The sequence below is a fragment of the Olea europaea genome, unplaced genomic scaffold (assembly GCF_002742605.1).
Source record: "Olea europaea var. sylvestris unplaced genomic scaffold, O_europaea_v1 scaffold2142, whole genome shotgun sequence".
Taxonomy (NCBI): Eukaryota; Viridiplantae; Streptophyta; class Magnoliopsida; order Lamiales; family Oleaceae; genus Olea; species Olea europaea.
The window spans coordinates 174,823-194,552 of record NW_019239393.1 but is presented as its reverse complement, the minus strand read 5'-3'; the positions used below and the strand labels follow the sequence as shown (position 1 = coordinate 194,552).

Here is a 19,730-nt window from a genome sequence, read left to right as displayed (position 1 = left end):
CCTATTGAAATGAGCCCAAATTGTTCATAGTCCGAATTAGGATGAATCGAGCCCACAAGCACGTCGACCTGTTCCCCACCTGTATCTGGTTGTCTATAAAGAATATGTTTGGTTATTTATAAGTAATAATAAATAGCAATAATAAACAACTTCAGTTTTACAAGATCTTAATCAAACAAGTGAATTTCGCCAGCCCACATTTAAAGCAGACAATCAATTTACATACATAGGAAGAAACAATTTAGTAAATATATTGCTGGTAAACGAGCATATCGCAAGAAATGTCTTCAGATCAGAGACAACCAAAACTGTCAATCGATGTACTAAGATCATTAATTATCACCAACCATTCACTACTTCATGGATCCGATTTGATCCCCACAAAATTCTTATCTGTCAATCGATGTACTAAGATCATTAATTATCACCAACCATTCACTACTTCATGGATCCGATTTGATCCCCACAAAATTCTTATCTATTATTAAGAGAGTGAGTAAATGAAAACAAGGTAAGTCTTTAGTCATAATCTCTTAACTAAAGAGGCCGAATGTTGGAGTAAAGATAACAATGTTTAGTTTAAATTCCATACCAAGGTAAATCTCTAGTCACAATCTCTAACTGAAGAGGCTGAACGTCGGTGTAAAAGATAACAATATTTACTTTGAACTGTACCCAAATTGTTTGACAGTGAATGTGAATCGACATTAGAGTTTCCTTCACTACAAGGACAAGCCAACGAAAAGTACAATTCAGCCAGCTAAGTGATACATACACCACATCAACTAGCTTGAATCTGCTGTCAGCAAGATGTGCCAAATATTTATGGCCTTTGAGCTACATTATTGAGATTTAATGAATCTTTACCAAACAGGGCTTAGGGAGAATGTGTGATCTCCACCAATCAGGGGGCTTATTCTATACTTCACAGATATGATACATCTCAAACATTAAATCTACGAATCAAAGTAATTAATCTAGAAACAATTTTCAGAATTAAGTTCAACAGAAGAGTAGAAATGATTACATATATATGCATATAACCACACAATTATTTCCATTCTATTTGATTGGTTCCCATTCCAGCAGATATTTCTTCCTTGTAAACCAGTAATAGATCAAAATATAGGTCCAGCAGCAAGGATTTCTTCAGTCAACTTGTTGTCCTTCCCAATCTTGTGATACGCAAAAACTTCAAAGTACTTCTTGAAAAGCCTGGCCAGTTTTAGCAGTGTCTCCTCATAAGCCTTCTTATCCAACCACTGCATTAGTAAATCGAATGACATAGATAAAACATGGGGAAAAACAAAAATGCAGTAAAAAGATAAGCTAAGGTTTGGCGAACTGACGGTGTTCATTGGGTCCAAGATTTCCGAAGGCACAACCTCGACCTCGGTTGGAATCAAGAGCCCAAACACCTCAGTCTTTTTGCAGTTTGCCTTCAAGAGGCTACCAGAATGTATGGCATCAATGATTTTCCGAGTGTATGCCAACTTGATACGACTCCCAGAACCATATCTGCATGAATGACCAAGATTCACTGGTTGAAGTCTTTTCAACGCAAATAATAATAGATTTTTTCACACATTAAATTCATTGAAATTAGTTCAACTTATTCCATACCTTCCTCCAGACCAACCAGTGTTGACAAGCCATCCTCTGTTGCACCGTGCTTCTGCATCTTTGCAGCGAGCATTGCAGTGTATTTTGTAGGATGCAACATTATAAATGCTGCTCCAAAGCAAGCCGAGAATGTCGCTTGTGGCTCCTTGATTCCTTCTTCAGTGCCAGCAACCTGTATTTCAAGTATTAGATTTTCTGTAGATTTTATTGATTTACTCCTAATGAAGTCACTCTGATGATTAAATCAATACCAAAGCAGTGTAGCCACTAATGAAATGGTACATATCGTCTGTGGCAGGCCTAGCTTGCTCACTGGAGGGAGCACACCAAATGCATCACATGCCAGTAGTATGATATTCGTAGGGGGTGGAGCAACACATGGAATTTTAGCATTGGGAATGTATTCGATGGGATAAGCTGCACGAGTATTCTCTACAAAAAGAGAACAGATGAGACCCAATTTATATTTCAAATCAACTTCTTCATAAATCAAATAAACAGCTAGAACCTAACTTTTTAGCATAACCAAGAACCTATTAAAATGAATACACCATTAAGAGACAAAAATTAATCAGAATATGAATGGTGAAATAATCAAAAAATATACCTGTAACAGACTTATCCGTATAGTCGACTTCTCTAGTATGCTCATCAAACACTACATTTTCCAATACTGCCACCAACAAGAGAGAATTTATTTACATATTAATTGAATGCTATCAGCAGCAAATATAGATACATGAAATCATGACAAAAATAATCTGTTTTCTACTAAGAGACAATACCAGTCCCAAATTTGATAGCATTCCAAATGTCGGGTTCCTTTTCCCTTGAAAGATCAATGCACTTAGCATAGCAACCACCTTCAATATTTGATATGCCATTGTCAGTCCAGCAGTGTTCATCGTCTCCAATTAAGTATCGGTTGAGATCAGTAGACAGCGTAGTCTTTCCAGTGCCTAAAATCAGAACAAAGAAAAAAATAACACTCAAAACAGTAAATAGCGATAGAAGATAAAGCAAAAAGGTCATTTTCTTTAAATCATAAAGTCTCATTCACAGAGTACGGGTGAGAGGACACATATCAGTTTGGCAAGGCCAGTTTCTCATCGAAAAATGATGATCCGATGATACTTTACCTGACAAACCAAAGAAGAGTGCGACATCTCCATCTTTCCCCATATTGCAGCCAGAATGCAGGGAGAGGATTTGACGCTTAGGCATGAGATAGTGCATTACACTGAATAGGCCTTTCTTCATTTCCCCGGCGTACTGCGTGCCGAGGATGACCATTTCCCTTCTAGTAAGGTTTAAATCTATGCTAGTAGATGATGTCATGTAGTGTGTATAACGATTACATGGAAACTGCCCAGCATTGTAAATAGTGAAGTCCGGAGTTCCAAAATTCTCCAGCTCTTCAGGAGTGGGTCGGATACACCTGTCACCCACCCAGTTATCCAATTGTACAAATAACTAACACGCTTTTTATTGTGGCACCTTTCTACAGCTCTAAATCTCATGAAACTTTCTTAAATCTCCCACTAAATTCTATAAAGGGATTATGAAAAAACATAGGACAATAATATTTGCCAATGTAAAAGAAACTTATTTGGTCGGGATTAGAGAACATAGAACTACAAAAGGAGAACTGCAGAATAATTGTTTATATTAGATTCCATGTAACTTACATGTTATGCATGAACAAGGAATGGTAAGCCCTGGCAGAGACTATCCTGACTTTGATACGGTTCTCTGGATCCCAGTTTAAAAATTGATCATTCACAAAGACCTGAAATCATTAATGAAGAGTCAATAACCATCAATTCCTTCTTATAGGTGTAATACTAGGTTACGTAAAATAAAAAATAATAATATCAGCACATTATTAGGTCTTTCAAGGTACATCCACTACAGAATTTAGGTCGACATGGATTTTCTACATGATGAAATCCACTGCTCCCATTGGTGCTAAATATGTAATGGTAGTATTAGGGTCTCACTTAAGAATTTTTTTATGCAATTTTAAGGCAAAGAAAGGTAAGATGAAAATGATATTAATTGAAACATTGGCTTGAGTTAGTAGCTTTCATATTATGCAAATCAACATCAATAGATGATCGATCCCTCACAACTCGCAAGTCCAATCCAGACACCTAACCAAGTCATTTTGGTAACATATGGCTATAAACAGGTAAATCAGAGGTGTAAAGAACACCATTATCTAATGCAAAGCTATTGTCATGGGACTCGCCATGGATCAAATCAATTGCATATGCAAACAAAAGTATTACTCATATAGCAACAAGACTATACCTGTCAAAGGATCCAGACAGTACATCCAATCATAACAAGAAAGACAAGAACATACCATCACCCCTATCTTTGGGATCAAATTCTGACATGTTTATCCATGAATTGTGATTTAACAATATTTTTTTATTTTCCAAGAGAAGACTGCTTGAGAAGACTTTCGAGTGCTTTGATTGGCTTTATTTTCTATGGAAAAATATCAGTTTTCCACCTATATTTCTACTTTTGGGGTGTTTAACTGACAATTTTACATCCAATCATAACAAGAAAGACAAGAACATACCATCACCCCTATCTTTGGGATCAAATTCTGACATGTTTATCCATGAATTGTGATTTAACAATATTTTTTTATTTTCCAAGAGAAGACTGCTTGAGAAGACTTTCGAGTGCGTTTGATTGACTTTATTTTCTATGAAAAAATATCAGTTTTCCACCTATATTTCTACTTTTTGGGTGTTTGACTGACAATTATTTTCATTGAAAATATTTTCTTTGACGAGAGGTGATTTTTATTTTCCAGGTAATTCACTCTCACTTTCTCTCTCATTTATTCCCTCTCTCATCTACCCAATAATAAAAAATGAACAAGTACAATATTTTTAGGTTGAAAACTAAATTAATCAAATATATTTAATTAATAATTTTCAGGCAATTGCCTGCAATTTATTTGCTTTCTATACAAATTTCATGCTTGCAATTAGATGCACACTTCATTTTCAAGGGAAAAAACACTAATGGAGAGAGATAACAGTGGTGTATATTTGGTAACCCAGTCTTATGAGCCCAAGATTAACACGTTGAACCACCAATCTAAAATTTAAGCCGTTAAACACGAGAAAAAAAAAAAAATATATATATATATATATATATATTTATTTATTTATTTATTTGAAACTTGTGCCTTTGACACGCCCTTCTATACATGTATATGTTTACTGAGATATGAAGGAAAACATTTCAGTCACCTAAATCAGGCTTACACGATCATAATAATATTTTTGGACCAACCTACTTCAAAACTAACAAATCTTATCCCATGTATGAACACGTCTTCAAGAAAAATGATGGATCAACATGACGCTACAACAACTAAGATAAAAGCCGAAATAAATATATATACCTTGTCCAAAGAGTTCAAGTAATCTACAGATCTTTCTCTGTTCACCAAGAATGTCTGCTCATCCATTTCAACGTTTGGTGACCCCCTGTATTATATATTGCAGAAACCGTGATTAAGAAACACTAAACTTAACCACTTGATTCCGACAAAACTAAGTAAATTTCTTGTGGATGACAAAGTGTGCACGTACTTTCCCCACCAAAGTTCGTCCTCAGTTGTCTGATCCCGAACAACACGTTTATCATTGGGAGAACGTCCAGTCTTGGCCCCCGAAAGGGTCTCCAACGCACCACTAGACGTATAAATGAGCCTTTTTCTTATTTAATGGCATGTTCGTAAAGCTCTGCATCCATCATCAAACAAAAAAATTATCGCTAGTACTTTAACAAATGTATATCAATTCAAGAAAGTTCAAAAATAGCATAAATTTACCGGCAGGAGAGAGGTTGTAGAGGATGTGGGTGAATTTCAATGAACTGTCACTGACACTAATGGCGGAGGTGGCATGGTGGTGGCTCACATGAGAAATCCTGGGGGTTTCAGATTGCTTTGCGGGGTCTCCTCTCACCACATTGGGTCCAGTTTCTCTCGTCAACGACGCTAAAGAGGCACTGACCACTAGATCCACCAAAACAAATTAGTGATTGGAGAAACAAAAGCAAAATCAAACAGAGGAAGAAGGAGAAAATATATGGGATTACTACAAATTTTCAGCCTTACGGGAGAAATTGTTGAATGCAATCCAAGGCTAATGGGATTATGAAAAAAAGAAATACATGGATAATAGGTATAAATGTACTGTAAAATTAATATTTGACTTCTATTACAAACTGAATCCAAGAAAACATAGATGAAATCATAGAATCGCAGATTACATCATAAACCCTAAATCACAACATCAAGGCTTAGATCTTTCAATCGAAGGCTCAGACCACACCCATTTACCATCACAGAGGCACCGAGACTCAAAACGAACCCTCACAACCCAACACACCAAGGTCACTTCACTGGACTCAAGAAATCAAACTGCCTACCTTCGGTTGATCACTCACACAAAGGAGAATCACACAAGAACACGATTATCACAAAGATAATCAACCAGAAACCTCACAAAGAGAAGAAGGAAGGGTCACACAGACAAAAAGGAACTCGAAGGTTCCAAACGGCAGAGAGAAAGAAGAAAAACAGAAAGTGACGATCCAAGAGCCAAACAGGGAGTAAGGAGGATATTTATAGTAAACATCATCAACCGTTGATCAGCGGGTCAATCCAACGATCCAAGAGCGACTAATGGTGTGTGGGCTGGATATTGGGCTCGGTTAAGTGGGCCTTCTAGGTATATATTTAATGGACCAAGTAATAAATCCAATTTGGGCCTTTTCATCATTGCCTAACAGTTGGACTGGATCAAATGGCATCACAGCCCAACAACTTCGAAACCTAACCACTTTTAATCTTTCACTTTCTAACTTCAAATGTTTTCTAATGGAGTAACGTCATTAATTAATTCATAGTTGTTAAGTTCTTTAATTTAGTTGCAGCATTCTCCAATGGATTAAAAAGGGGCCCTGCTATTGTGACAGCGACGGTGACAAGCCCTTGTGACAAGCGCCTACTTGGGTACTTGTCACGGCTCTTGTTTGTTTAGAATTATCTTTAAAAAAGACATCACAATACTATTGAACAATTAGATGACGATATATCACAATAGTATTCAACAAACAATTAGGTGTCTATCATCCCCTAAACTAGTTATCGACGCCACTGCTAATGAAAAAAATAAAAAGAGAAGAGTCAAACTGAAGACTTCAAAATTCTCTTCAAACATTCGTATGACTTTAGGTTTTATTTTTATCATTTGTTTGTTATTTTTTCCTCAAAATCTTGAGAAAATATGAACAAATTCTTTTGTTTCAATTATGTTGTGCACTTAAAAGGGGTTAAAAAATATTTACAAGCATATAATATTGCACTAATTTTGTGTCCACGCATAGTAAGTGTAACAATAGGTATCTTATCTGATCCCACCATTGCAACTGATAAGCAAAATCAGAGAAAGAGTAATGTTATTTATCACTATTAATACTACTAATATTTGTCTTGATAATATTATGACAATAATAAATTCATTTTAATAGGTTCTTTATCTTTATATTTTATTAGAATTATAATTTAATGTCTCTTTTTTGCCACGTAATTATCACATGATGTAATATTAAGCCCTTGAGTATCATTTTCTAAAAATTAATTTCCTTGTCAAATTTATGTTTAACCACTCATTATTCTAATAAAATAATTTTACACGTAATTAAAAAATTTTCTTACTTTTTAACCGCATATTCTAAAAAAAAAAATCTATTATAAAATATATTCTTCCAAAAAATGGAGCTCAAATATAACCTAAACGATAAGATAAATACATTTCTATACATTTAATTGGCCAAATCATTTAATTGAATAATAAGAACATCTTCAAGAGATTTTTTAAACATAATATGTTCTCTATTTTAAATAATCAATCATTAAAATTTTGCTCCAAAAAAACTCTTTAAACTACCATTTTAATGTAAAAAGTGGGTTTAACTCTCCAACACTCTTTATGCTTAAATGTGCCCAAAGTATTTCAATTTTCAATAGAAAAATAATAAAATAATTACGAGGAAAGTTAGTTAAAATAAAAGATAGAAAAAAATAATAAATATTTTTTTAGAGTAATAAAATTAAGTATTAAATATAAAGAATCTATTGAAATACTCTGAAATTTTTATTTTCTAAATTTATGTATGTGCTTTTAATTGTAAAATATGCTCTTTAAAAATAAAGTCTTAGATCATCTAAGAATGACACTTTAAACGTAAAATACTTTCTATTTCAAAAAATCTATTCTTAAGATTACGCTCCAATAGACTCTTTAATTTTAATTTAAAGGGTGAGTTTGGCTCTCCAAATTAAATGTATTCAAGATATTTTAATTTTCAATAGAAAGAAATAATATAATAATTTGTAGGGAATTAGTGAAAATGAAAGATATGAAAAATCAATAAATATTTTTTGAAGTAGTAAAATTAAATATTAAATATAAGAAACTTTTGGAATACTAATAAATGCTCGCTAAATTTGTATATGATCTTCAAATTGTAGAATATGATCTTTAAAAATTGAAAGTTATGCTCTAAGGTAATCATGTTAATGGAGATAAATAATATTGTTATAATTTCACCTTTAACAATAATAATTTTTTCATCTAAATTTTCACAGGGAAAATTAATAAACAATTTATATTATTTTATAACTAATGGACTGCAGCTGCTGTTTCTGGCGATCTTCTTCTGAGAAGGCAGTAAAAGGACCTTGAATCCCATTAATGGGAGTGGAGGGAGCAGATTTCTTCTTCTGAAGAGAATGAAGTTCATCAATAGTCTGAGCCTTCACCGGCGGCGTACTATCGTCGTGGCATATCCCTTCGGCTTTTTTGTCTGTATGAATCTTCGCCAGTCCGTTCCGCCGATCGCCTCCATGCTCACACGTTCACTACCATTCGCCGCCACTTCTTCTCTCTTCATAATAAAGATGGTGGCAATGAGAAAAACGACTAAATTGTTAATTTTAAGCACAAATGTAACTCTGTGATATAGAATTATAGATGAAGAAAACTAGATATTTTAAGGGTGGATAAATCAGAGATTTACCGGAAATTGTAGGCACGGTGGAGAAGAAGAGAACAGAAATAGAATGCTATTGAAATAATTGATTGAAAAATAAAGACTCGACCATGAAATTAGAGTGCAGTCAACGAAATTGAAGTGAAGGTGATGAGAAAGTGGTAGCCAGTGGGTCTAATTTATAGCGCTCAGAGGCCATCTTTAACCAAGTATTAACCGCGGAAGGTCTAACCATGGTTAGATTCTATCCTACACGATAGAGTTTCTGTCTCACGCGATTAATCATGACTCAATATTTTGATTAATTACTTTGTATTTATATTAACTAGTAGTAAGCAGTTCGTTGCACGTCTTATGTATCGATGAATGATATACATACTATTTTTGAATTATTAATACCATTTTTTAAAATAATAGAGGTAATTGATATTGTTAAATGGAAAATTACAATTGTGTGTGTGTGTGTATAAGTTTTTATGAAATTATGTATATAATGTGAAAATGTTAAATAAACTAAAATGTAATAATATGGTTACAATAATACTTCTTTGTACACAATATTAATTTTTTTTTTTTTTAGTAATTGAATGTCTCAATTAATATATTAATGCAACCTTTTAATTTTGTAAACTCAATTAAATAATAATCCAATAGATGGATTATAAAGTAAATTATGAAGATTCATAAGGGCTTTGTTGATGAAAAATAAAAACTCACGGATGAATTATAATATAAATCATGAAGATTAATAAGTGTTTTGTTGATGAAAAATAAAATTTGTAAAAACAAAATACTCAATTGAATGATAAATCACAAATTTCCGTTGATTCATTTTTTAATAATTGAATGTTAATTTCACTCCTTATAATTATTTTCAATCCAAATGATAAATATAAATTAAATATTTCACCACTTATATTAATTCTAAATCAAATGATAAATATTAATTAAATTGGTAATAAGGGCTTTGTTGATGAAAATTAAAAACTGCAGTGAAAAAAAAAATCAATTGAATGTTAGTCATTGAATTTCTTTGTATAGTTTCTTTTTTATTCATTGAATTCATTAATATATTAATGCAACCTTTAAAATATTTATAGCCCCAATTAAATAATAACTTAATGGATGAATTATAATGTAAAGCATGAAGATTAAAAATTACTCTGTTGATGAAAATAAAAATTCATTGCATGAATTAAATTATGAAGATTAATAAGGAATTTATTAATGAAAAATAAAAATTGATTCGTCGGTGGAAAATAAAATTTGTAAGAACAAAATGGTTAATTGAATTGTAAGTCACTGATTTTGTTTTTTTTTGTTTTTAATATAATTGAATGTTAGTTTCACTCCTTATATTAATTCCAATCCAAAATGATAAATATCAATTAGATATTTCATTCCTTATATTATATTAATTCTAAACCAAATAATAATTAATAATTAAATTGGCATTCCAGTTATGAGGGTATAGTGGGCATATAGTTAAATATGTAGGGGTAAATTTGGTATTTAAAAGTTTTTTCACCATCCCCACTTTTAATATATTATAGATGAATAAATTCATTTAAAATTTTAAGATGTTATATAGAGAGAGAACACATTTATGCATGTTTTGTAGTAATTTTTCTCCAAAAAAATCAATTTTTTTTACCGTTATTTCAATATTTCACTTGTCATTTTGACTTCTTCACTCACAAATGAGACATACTTTTCTCTCTAACGATTAAAAAATCAATTCTCATAATTACTACCAAACAAGCCCTTAGAATATGTTTAGTTAAAAAATTGGGAAAATGCTATTTAGGGAAGTTTTACAGACTGGGTTACAAGTGATGACGTGACAGAATTTTACTGGTTGTTGGAAAATAAAGTTAAATCAACTAATGAAATTGTTGCATCACCACCTATAACCAGTTGGTAAAAAATTTCGGTCACTATTTGTATTTGAGTAACTTTTTAATGTCAACTTAACCTTTGACGAGATACACAAAGTCAAACAACTACATTAATGACCTTCTAACCTCTTATTTGTCTACCATTAAATTTATGGATTATATTACTTGTACATAAAAATAATGCATAAGGATTTACATAAGATGATGTGCAGGAAAAAAATTAGGTAAAAAGTTGACTATGTTTTAAACTGACAAATGATAAAGTCAGTGACGAATCCAGGAGCTTGACCCAGCACGGGCGGTCATTGACCGTCTATCGTCAACCGCAATTAAATATTAGGAGCCCGTTTGATACCTCTTTTTTTGGAAAAAATGCATTTCGAAATAATGTTTCGATATAGAATGTGTAGCTGAAAATAAAGAAAAATTTTGAATTTGCGTATAATATTATTTTATTGAAGAATGTGTGGTTGAAAAGAAGAGAAAATGTACTTTGAAATAAAAAATAGGAATCAAACAAGGCCTAAAGTTTAAATATAACAATTATTTTGTTCAAATTGAACATATATAATTTTGTTATAAAAATAAATCGGACTCATCAAATGACATTGTTGCCAAGTTTTATATAATTCAAAGGAATAGCACCGGTTCGAATTTTTACAATTTTACTTGCATTAAAACTAGATGAAATCTATCAAATAAAATTTTGTTAAAAAATTACCAACTTTAAGCAAGTGTTGCAATGGTTAAGTTTGTAATTCCTCTCACATAAGGTCATGAGTTCGAGATCCCTTAGGTTCCCTTCCTGTTGCTTTTTGGTAAAAAGTGTAGAATAAAAAAATTTCACAATAAATGTGCAGGTAAGGAAACTCGAACCTGCAACTTCCAATTTATGCATGCGGGCTCTAACCACATGAGCTAGAAGGCATATTTGAGTATAAAATGATTTACCAGTTATATAACCTAAAAATTAAACCTGTCTTAAACAGAAAAAAGTGCTCTCGACGGATCCAGTACAGGCGGCCGCTGGGGCTCGCTAGGTGCTGAATTCGCCATTGGATAAAGTGACATGTAGCATTATGTAATTTATTATGTAAAGTTTGATGTACATGTAACAATGTCTTAATTTTATTAGGCGTAATAACTAACTCTACCTAGCTTTTGTGTATTCTTCATGTTTAGACAACAAAACAAGGAAAGCGAGTGGCAAGAGAACTGTTTTAACACTTAAATTAGTGCGAAGTTAATAGAGAAACAGTTGAATTTTTATGCTACTCATTGTATCATGGGAATATTTCTAATACATTTCGGTAACATGCTCCTAACTATATATTTAGAGCTCTATTTGTCAATGTCTTTAACTATTAACTTAAACTTCCACAGTTCTTAAGATAGAGATTGGAAATTAAAAAATCAGATTCGCATATTTGAACAATGGGTGCTTCTTCCATAAACACACAACTTAAACTGTAAGCCTCTGTTTGAGCCCATTTTTCAGAAGTGCATTTTCCTCAAAATTTATTTTTACACATTTTTCAATAAAATAATTTTCCACGTAGATAATAAGTTTTTCCTTACTTTTTAACGACGAACTGGTTGAGATGATGAGAGTGAAAATCATCAATGAATAGATGATTGACCACCGAAACCGTACAGCTCAGTGACTTTCTCCGCCTCAGAGGCAGATGGATCAAGGACCTGCGGCACACCTCGTCACCTAGCAATGGGCCTAGGCAGGTCACACAGTAGCTCCCACATCCGAACAGAAATTGGCTTCAGCCACTCTGAATGCAGTGCCAGTGCTGGCATATGAAAATGCTCTTGCTGAAATAGGGCCATCCGGGAGAACAAATAACCGATGCAAGAAGAAGAAGCAGGCAAACAAGTCCCTGGAAGGGGCAAAGTTGTGCATAGATTTCACCAACTCTATGGCCATGACATCAATGAATATAGAGATGCACCTCGGTCCTCAAATCGAAGCAACTCACGCTCCTCCAAGAGGGACCATTATCATGAACACTCCCACAGGTCCACCACTCCCAACAGGGAGTCGAGGCGACAACAGGATCAATCACCTCAAAGGAGAGATATAAGAGATAGATCTTGAGGAGAATCCAAGCAAAGGAATCAGGCCCTAGCCACAGGAGGTGATACTATCCGTGAGATTGATACAATCATTGGGGGACCCCACATTGGGGACACTACTAGAAATGCCCTAAAGGACTACACAAGGGAAGCGAAAGACCTACCAATAATCACGTATATCGTCAACCAGTCCTATACTAACAGAATGGATCCAATCACCTTCTCCTAGAAGATTCGCAAGGTGTTCATCACCCACACTGCGATGCGTTGGTAGTAAGGGTCGTTGTGGCTCAGAACGGACTTAAGCACATGCTGGTTGACAATGAAATCTCGGTGAATATACTGTTCAGATCAACCTTTGATAAAATGCAAATTGAGCATGACTTAGTTTCCATGACCGACCCAATATTTGGATTCACTGGGGATAGCATCATCCCACGAGGACGAATTACTTTGCCCATTGATGGGATCAGCACCCCTAGTGGCTCATCACTTCATGAAATTTTTAGTGGTGGATCATAGGCCGGCTTACCACGGGGTACTCGGCCGACCTGCACTGAAGGACCTTTGGGTTGTAACCTCTATTCACCACTTATGTATGAAATTCCCAACTGAGCATGGGATCGCGACGGTCCGAGGCGACCAGATGGGCTCAAAATCATGTTATCTCAACTCCCTATGAAAATCTGAGCTCTGCACTGTGAATGTGATAATCGATGCAACAAATGAAGTCAACACGGATATAGAGATACTTGACACCCCTGAACAAAGGCAAATCCTCGAAGAGGAGGAAGACGTCGACATGATCGAAGCCCCTGAAGAAGGGTACCCTCTTGATGAATTAGACTCTCGGATCATCGAATCTGAGCTAAATGCAACTCCTCTAGAAGAGCTCGAGACTTTTCTTGCCAACTCCCAATATCCCAATCAGGTCTTGCAAATAGGGAAAGCTTTGCCCCCTAAGACGAAAGAAGATCTGATGAATTTCCTGAAAAGGAATTTGGATGTCTTCGTAGGAAGCATGAAGACATGGTGGGAATAGATCCAAGGGTCAGCTGCCAACACTTGAACATCAACCCCACTTGCACATCGCATCGACAAAAGATGCGAGCACTCAACCCAGAAAGATATGAGGTGCTGAAGGAAGAGGTCGACAAGCTAAGTCACAACGGCTTCATCAGAGAAGCCATTTATCCGAAGTGGATATCCAACCCAGTGCTTGTAAAGAAGTCCAGTGGGAAATGGAAGATGTGCGTTGACTTCACCAACATGAACAAAGCTTGCCTAAAGGACAACTTTCCCCTCCCAAGGATAGAACAACTAGTGGACTCCACCACTGGACACGAACTTCTGAACTTCATGGATGCTTATTCAGGGTATAACCAAATACCCATGTTTCGACCTGATGAAGAGGCCACATCTTTCATCACAAACCGAGGATTGTACTGCTACAAAGTGATGCCGTTCGGATTAAAAAATGCCAGCGCCACATACCAAAGGTTAGTCAACATGATGTTCGCCGACCTCATTGGTAAAACCATGGAAGTCTGCGTTGATGATATGCTAGTCAAAAGCCTCCACGTAGGGGATAACGTAAGTCACTTGGACACCACTTTTCAAATTCTAAAGAAATATAAAATAAAGCTGAACCCGTTGAAGAGCAAACCTCGAGAAGATAAAAGCCTTGTTAAAGATGAAGTCACCCCAGAATCCAAAAGAGGTACAAAGCCTCAAAGCCACTGATAAGAGCCCACACTTCTTCAAGATTCTGAAGCAGGGAAGGAAGTTCCAATGGACCAAAGAATGTGAGGTAGCCTTCCAAGTGTTGAAGAAGCACTTGGGAGAGGCATCCCTACCGTCTAAACCTAAACCGCGCAAGACACTCCTACTTTATTTGGCAGTTTCGGACGAGGCAGTCAGTGTGGTACTCGCCAGGGAAGAAGAGGCACGCTAGCTACCAGTATACTACATCAACAAAGCCTTGCTGCCGACAGAGACCCACTACCCAGACATGGAAAAGCTTGCTCTCCCCCTTATTCTCGCATCAAGAAAGTTGAGGCTATACTTTCAGGCCTATTCAATTGAAGTACTCACCAACTTTCCACTGAAACAAGTGCTATAGAAAATAGACGCTTCGAGTCGATTACTAAAATGGGCAATTGAGCTTAGTGAGTTCGACCAACTGTTTAAATCCCAAAGTGCCATCAAGGGCCAGGCCCTCATGGATTTCGTTGCCGAGTTTGCCAAAGCCATGGAAATGGAGGCAACAATGGATTCAGTAGAGCCCCCAACTTGGAAGCTATTTGTCGACGGATCATCAAGATAAAGCGACTCTAGAGCCGGAGTCGTCCTGGAGAGCCCGGAGGGCCATAAGGTAAACTGCGCAATCAGGTTCGATTTCAAAGCCTCGAACAATGCCGCAGAGTATGAAGCCCTCTTGGCAGGCCTCAGGCTGGCTAAAGAAATGCAAGTTGAAAGATTACAAGCCAGTAGCGACTCACAACTTGTAGTGGGTCAGGTCAATGGAAAATTCACAGCTAAAGACTGTGGCATGGCCACTTATCTGAGACTAGTTTTGACCTAGTCCCCCACTTTGAGAGGTTCGAACTGGTCCAAGTCCTACGCTTTGAAAATATACACGTGGACGCCTTGTCTAAACTTGCCAGCAACAAGGATTCTGAGCTATTAAGAATCATTGCAATTAAGCATCTGTCGAAGCGCTCCATCTTCAGAGGTGAAGAAGTAATGTGGATAGAAGGTACCCCACCTTGGACGCAACCCATCATAGCCTATCTCAAAGATCAATCGCTACCACCTTCAAAGAGCGAAGCAAAGAAGTTGAGAAGAAGAGATATTCACTTCATACATCAAAATGGCATGTTATATAAAAGAGGCTTCTCATCGCCCATACTCCGATGCGATGGAGGGAAGGAGGCCGTGTACATCATGAGAGAAATTCATAAGGGAGTTTGCGGTAACCACTCTAGTGTAGCAGCCCTGACACACAAGGTACTTCGACAAGGTTATTTCTGGCCGAACATGAAAAAGGACTTCTATCAATTTGTTCAAAAATGTGACAAGTGTCAGCGGTTCACCAATGTTCAGAGACAGCCTTTTCAGGAACTCTCCGTGGTCACTAGCCTATAACACTTCGTCAAATGGGATATAGACTTCATTAGCCTCCTCTCAAAAGGAAAAGGAAGTGCAACCTTTGCTGTTGTTGCCATTGATTACTTTACTGAATGGGTCGAAGTTGAACCTTTAGCAAAAATCATTGAGGCGAACACCACAAAGTTTGTCTAGAAGAACATCATTTGCAGGTTCGACATCCCCACTTTTTATTGTCCAATAACAAAAGGCAGTTCGATAACAAGAAGATGCAAGACTTGTGTGACAAACTCAACATAAGAAAGGACTTCTCAATGCCTCATCACCCCAAGCAAATGGACAAGTCGAGATAGTCAACAAAACGATCAAGCACACCTTCAAAAGGAAGCTTGACGCCTCGAAAGGAGCACGGGTCGATGAACTTCCCCATGTCCTCTGGGCCATATGAATAACAGGTCGAACCGCAACAGGGAAAATGCCTTTCTCTATGACTTATGAAGCCGAGGCCATGAGTCCAGTCGAGGTAGGAGTCCCTTCGCATTGTCGTATAAACTTCAATGAGATCAACGACGACGAAGCGAGGGTGTACAAACTCCATCTCCTGGAAGAAAGAAGAGATTCATCCCAAGTCAAACTGGCTGTGTACCAAAGGAAGATGACCCGCTATTACAACTCGAGGGTCAGGAGCCTGACTCTACGCTTAGGCAATCTGGTACTTAGAAGGGTGTTCCCATCATCAAAATCAACAGGCTCTGGAATGTTTAGACCGAATTGGGAAGGCCCGTACCACATCATCAAAGAGTCCCCAACCGGGATTTATGAAATTGAAGATATGGCTGGAAAAGTGTTGCTTCATCAGTGGAACATTGAATACTTAAGGAAGTACTACCAGTAAATAAATGCATGTTCCGATCTGACCTGATTATGATCGACAAATATTAAATTATTCCTATCTGACTAAGCGCTTGGATTGTCTTAGTGTATGATTGTTGAGTTCAAGTATTTGAATCTTCAGTTCGTTATATTCTATAGATTGTCATTGTTGGCCTCAACCGCTTATTGATGGTTAGTAATATTGACTAAAGCAGCGATCAAATTATAATAGAACAAATAGTTCAGCATAGATAAAAGAGGCTTCAACACTTGGGAATAAACTTCAATTCATTAATATCAAAAAGATTACAAGAGTTGGGCTGAAGCCGTTACAATAAGAGCCCTAATCTATTGGCACTATGGCCTTATTCCCCACTTTCACCACCTCCTGGGGAGCCTCGGTAGCTTCCTCTGTAGATGCGATGTCTGGGCGACCTCCAGTAGGTCCACCAAACTCCGCCTCAAGAACAAAAGTTCCAATGTTGGATGAACCTCCTTTAGCCGCTCCATCATCGCTTGGGCATTCTAGGAGGCCTAATAGTTGGCGAAGGTGTCATATAAAGGATGCTCCTCAAAGTGGTCAATGAAGTGTTGCACAGCTAACTCACCGACCACCTTCGCCTCAACCTTCAATGACTCAATCTCCTCCACTTGGGCCTCTACCCTCTGCCTCAGCTCAGCCTTCTCTTTGTTCGAGGCCTCTAGAGCCTCCGTAACCAAACGGTGGTGCTCTTTGGCGTGATCAAGTAGCCTCGTTAAAGCAGCCACTGGCTCTCTGTCTTGTAGAGCTCCTTCCTCAACCTCTCAACATCAGAGTTAGCCCTTCCCAACTGACTATCCATCTCTGTCATCTTCCTCTCCGTCTCAGCTATCTTGGCCTCTGCCTCCCGCACCGCTTCTCTATACAGCAAGTTCGCTTCTGATCGCTTGGCCAGATCAACATTTTTAGCCTTGAGGTCCTTCACCAAGGCCTCAAGTTGAACATTGGTGCTCAGGGCTCGGGCGAGGCACGCAGTGTTGGCAGAAACTAGGTCCTCCGCAGTACAAGAGGCAGTATGATCCCTCCATGCTTCGGTCCAATATTTATTGTGGGCCACCGCCATTGCTACTGTTTCAAAAGGGAGAGCCTCCAACACCTCCTCCTCATTACGGCCTAAGAAATCCACCTCTTTTTCTAGACGAGACCTTTTCCTCTTCTGCTGATCGAGCTGCTGTGCTAAAGGTGCTGCAGGAATTGGGGTCGAAGTGGTGGCAACCGGACAAACCTCAGGCGGTGGAGCAACCCTTTCTCTGATTACGACCCCAGTTGGGATTGTCTCCTGGTGCGTGGCAGTCATCGCCACAGTAGGGCCTTTGGATCGTTTTCCCTTCTTCAACATGAGAGCCTCGACCTCTTTCTCTTCCTTTTTTACCACGGCGGGCTGAAGCTTTTTGCTCGCCACGACCAGATCCTTAGTCTACTTTTTGTACGCAGAAGAACATGTCTTCAGTGCCCGAACTTCAGCCATCATCTTCTGGATGGTCTTAAAGTCGAGTTTTAGAGGCCTCTTCTTATTGAAGTCATCTGCAATAAAACAAAAAATCAATCAAGTATGAACACTTCGACCATAGACTATAATGATGTAACCTTTACACTCACCCTGGGAGGCCATCAGTTTGTGCTCCACAAAATAGATATTCTTCCTTATCAACTCGTTATAGGATCTCCTCTTCAGAAGAAGCTGATATACGATGCAAATAGTGTCGAAGTCTTCCGTAGACAACTCACACCGAAGAAGCGTACTTGCATGAAATAGACAAGTTAAATGCCGGACTGAAAGGGATAGATATGCAAGTAAATATGGAGTTTCAGTACTCAATGAGAGTTAAGTTTTTTGTTGGCGCTATCAGGGGCACCAGGGGATCTCCCTCCATCATATCCTACCTCCCTGAAGCTCAGCACCACAAACTCTTCCAGTCTTTTATGGAGCTCGACAGGTCGAAAATGAATGGAGTATGGGCCCCCAAGAGGTCAAGTAATACCACCCCTTCGTTTTATCCCCCCGCTGCAACCTTAGGTATATACGTGGTTTGGAATACGGATAAGGGCATCTCCACCCCGTAAAATGCATACTTCCACAACATCCACGAACCCACCATTCGGCTCCAAAAGTTCGGGTTAACTGAGTAGGGGCTAGGCCATAGGACCTCAACACATACCTAAAGAAGGGGTGAATTGGTAGCTTGAGCCCCGCCCTGGGGTAGTAGGCTCGCTCATTTGTCCCTTGCAATATGAGACCTATACTATTCGAAAAACTATACTCAATCCTAAGTCTGGCCAGGTCGATCGATTTTAATTTTGAAGAATAGTCAGACGCCCCCAATGCTCTGAAGTGTCTACAGGACTATCTGGTCGTCTCCAGATATTCTCTCCATATAATTGCCTCGAAAATCTCAACCGCAGTGATCAAAATGAGCTCATCTACCCTAACAACCTTCAGGTCCCCTCTAGAACACCCACTATCCTCAGAGGCCATATTTTTCAGTAAAAATTGTGAAAAACTCAAGAATACTTACGAAAGTCGACTGGAATTAGTGTCCTAACGCTGGAAAGCTCAAACCAACACCTTAAAGTCATTGAAAATCATTAAAAAACTCGAGAGTCATCGAAAATTGCTAAAGAGTTTGACAACAATAGGGAGTTTGAGTCTGTAAAAGTGAAAACATTCGAATGGCAATAAGGCCCCCTTTTATAGGGGACCTCAGACGATCCCCAACGTTGAATTCAAATGATGTCGATCTAGGCCGTTCATCTTATCACGAATCTGGTCCGTTGAAATGAAACGCCAGATTTAATCAGTGCCCAAGATCTCCCCGTGCCCCTCACGCACGCATGAAATGCGTTGTCTCGAACAACAACAACCGTCAACAATAAGTAGTCGTAGCAGCCCTTTTCTGGGAACAGGCATCACATTCAACTATGGTCTTGGAAATATGTAACAACTGCCACATCGATTAACGTTATAATAAGGCACTTCGGATCAAAGTCAATCTGTTCTACTTCGTCTC

At 37.5% G+C, this 19,730-nt stretch overlaps 1 protein-coding gene and 1 pseudogene across 1 annotated transcript; one reads left to right on the top strand and one right to left on the bottom strand.

Annotated features, from left to right (window-relative positions):
• Positions 1-697: 697 nt before the first annotated feature.
• Positions 698-5,816, bottom strand: LOC111380426 (annotated as a pseudogene).
• Positions 5,817-14,712: 8,896 nt separating this feature from the next.
• On the top strand, positions 14,713-15,848 carry LOC111380417. Its single transcript, XM_023003974.1, has 3 exons — positions 14,713-14,787; positions 14,984-15,075; positions 15,275-15,848. The coding sequence occupies exons 1-3, from the start codon at positions 14,713-14,715 to the stop codon at positions 15,846-15,848; spliced, it is 741 nt and encodes a 246-aa protein (XP_022859742.1).
• Positions 15,849-19,730: the final 3,882 nt, after the last annotated feature.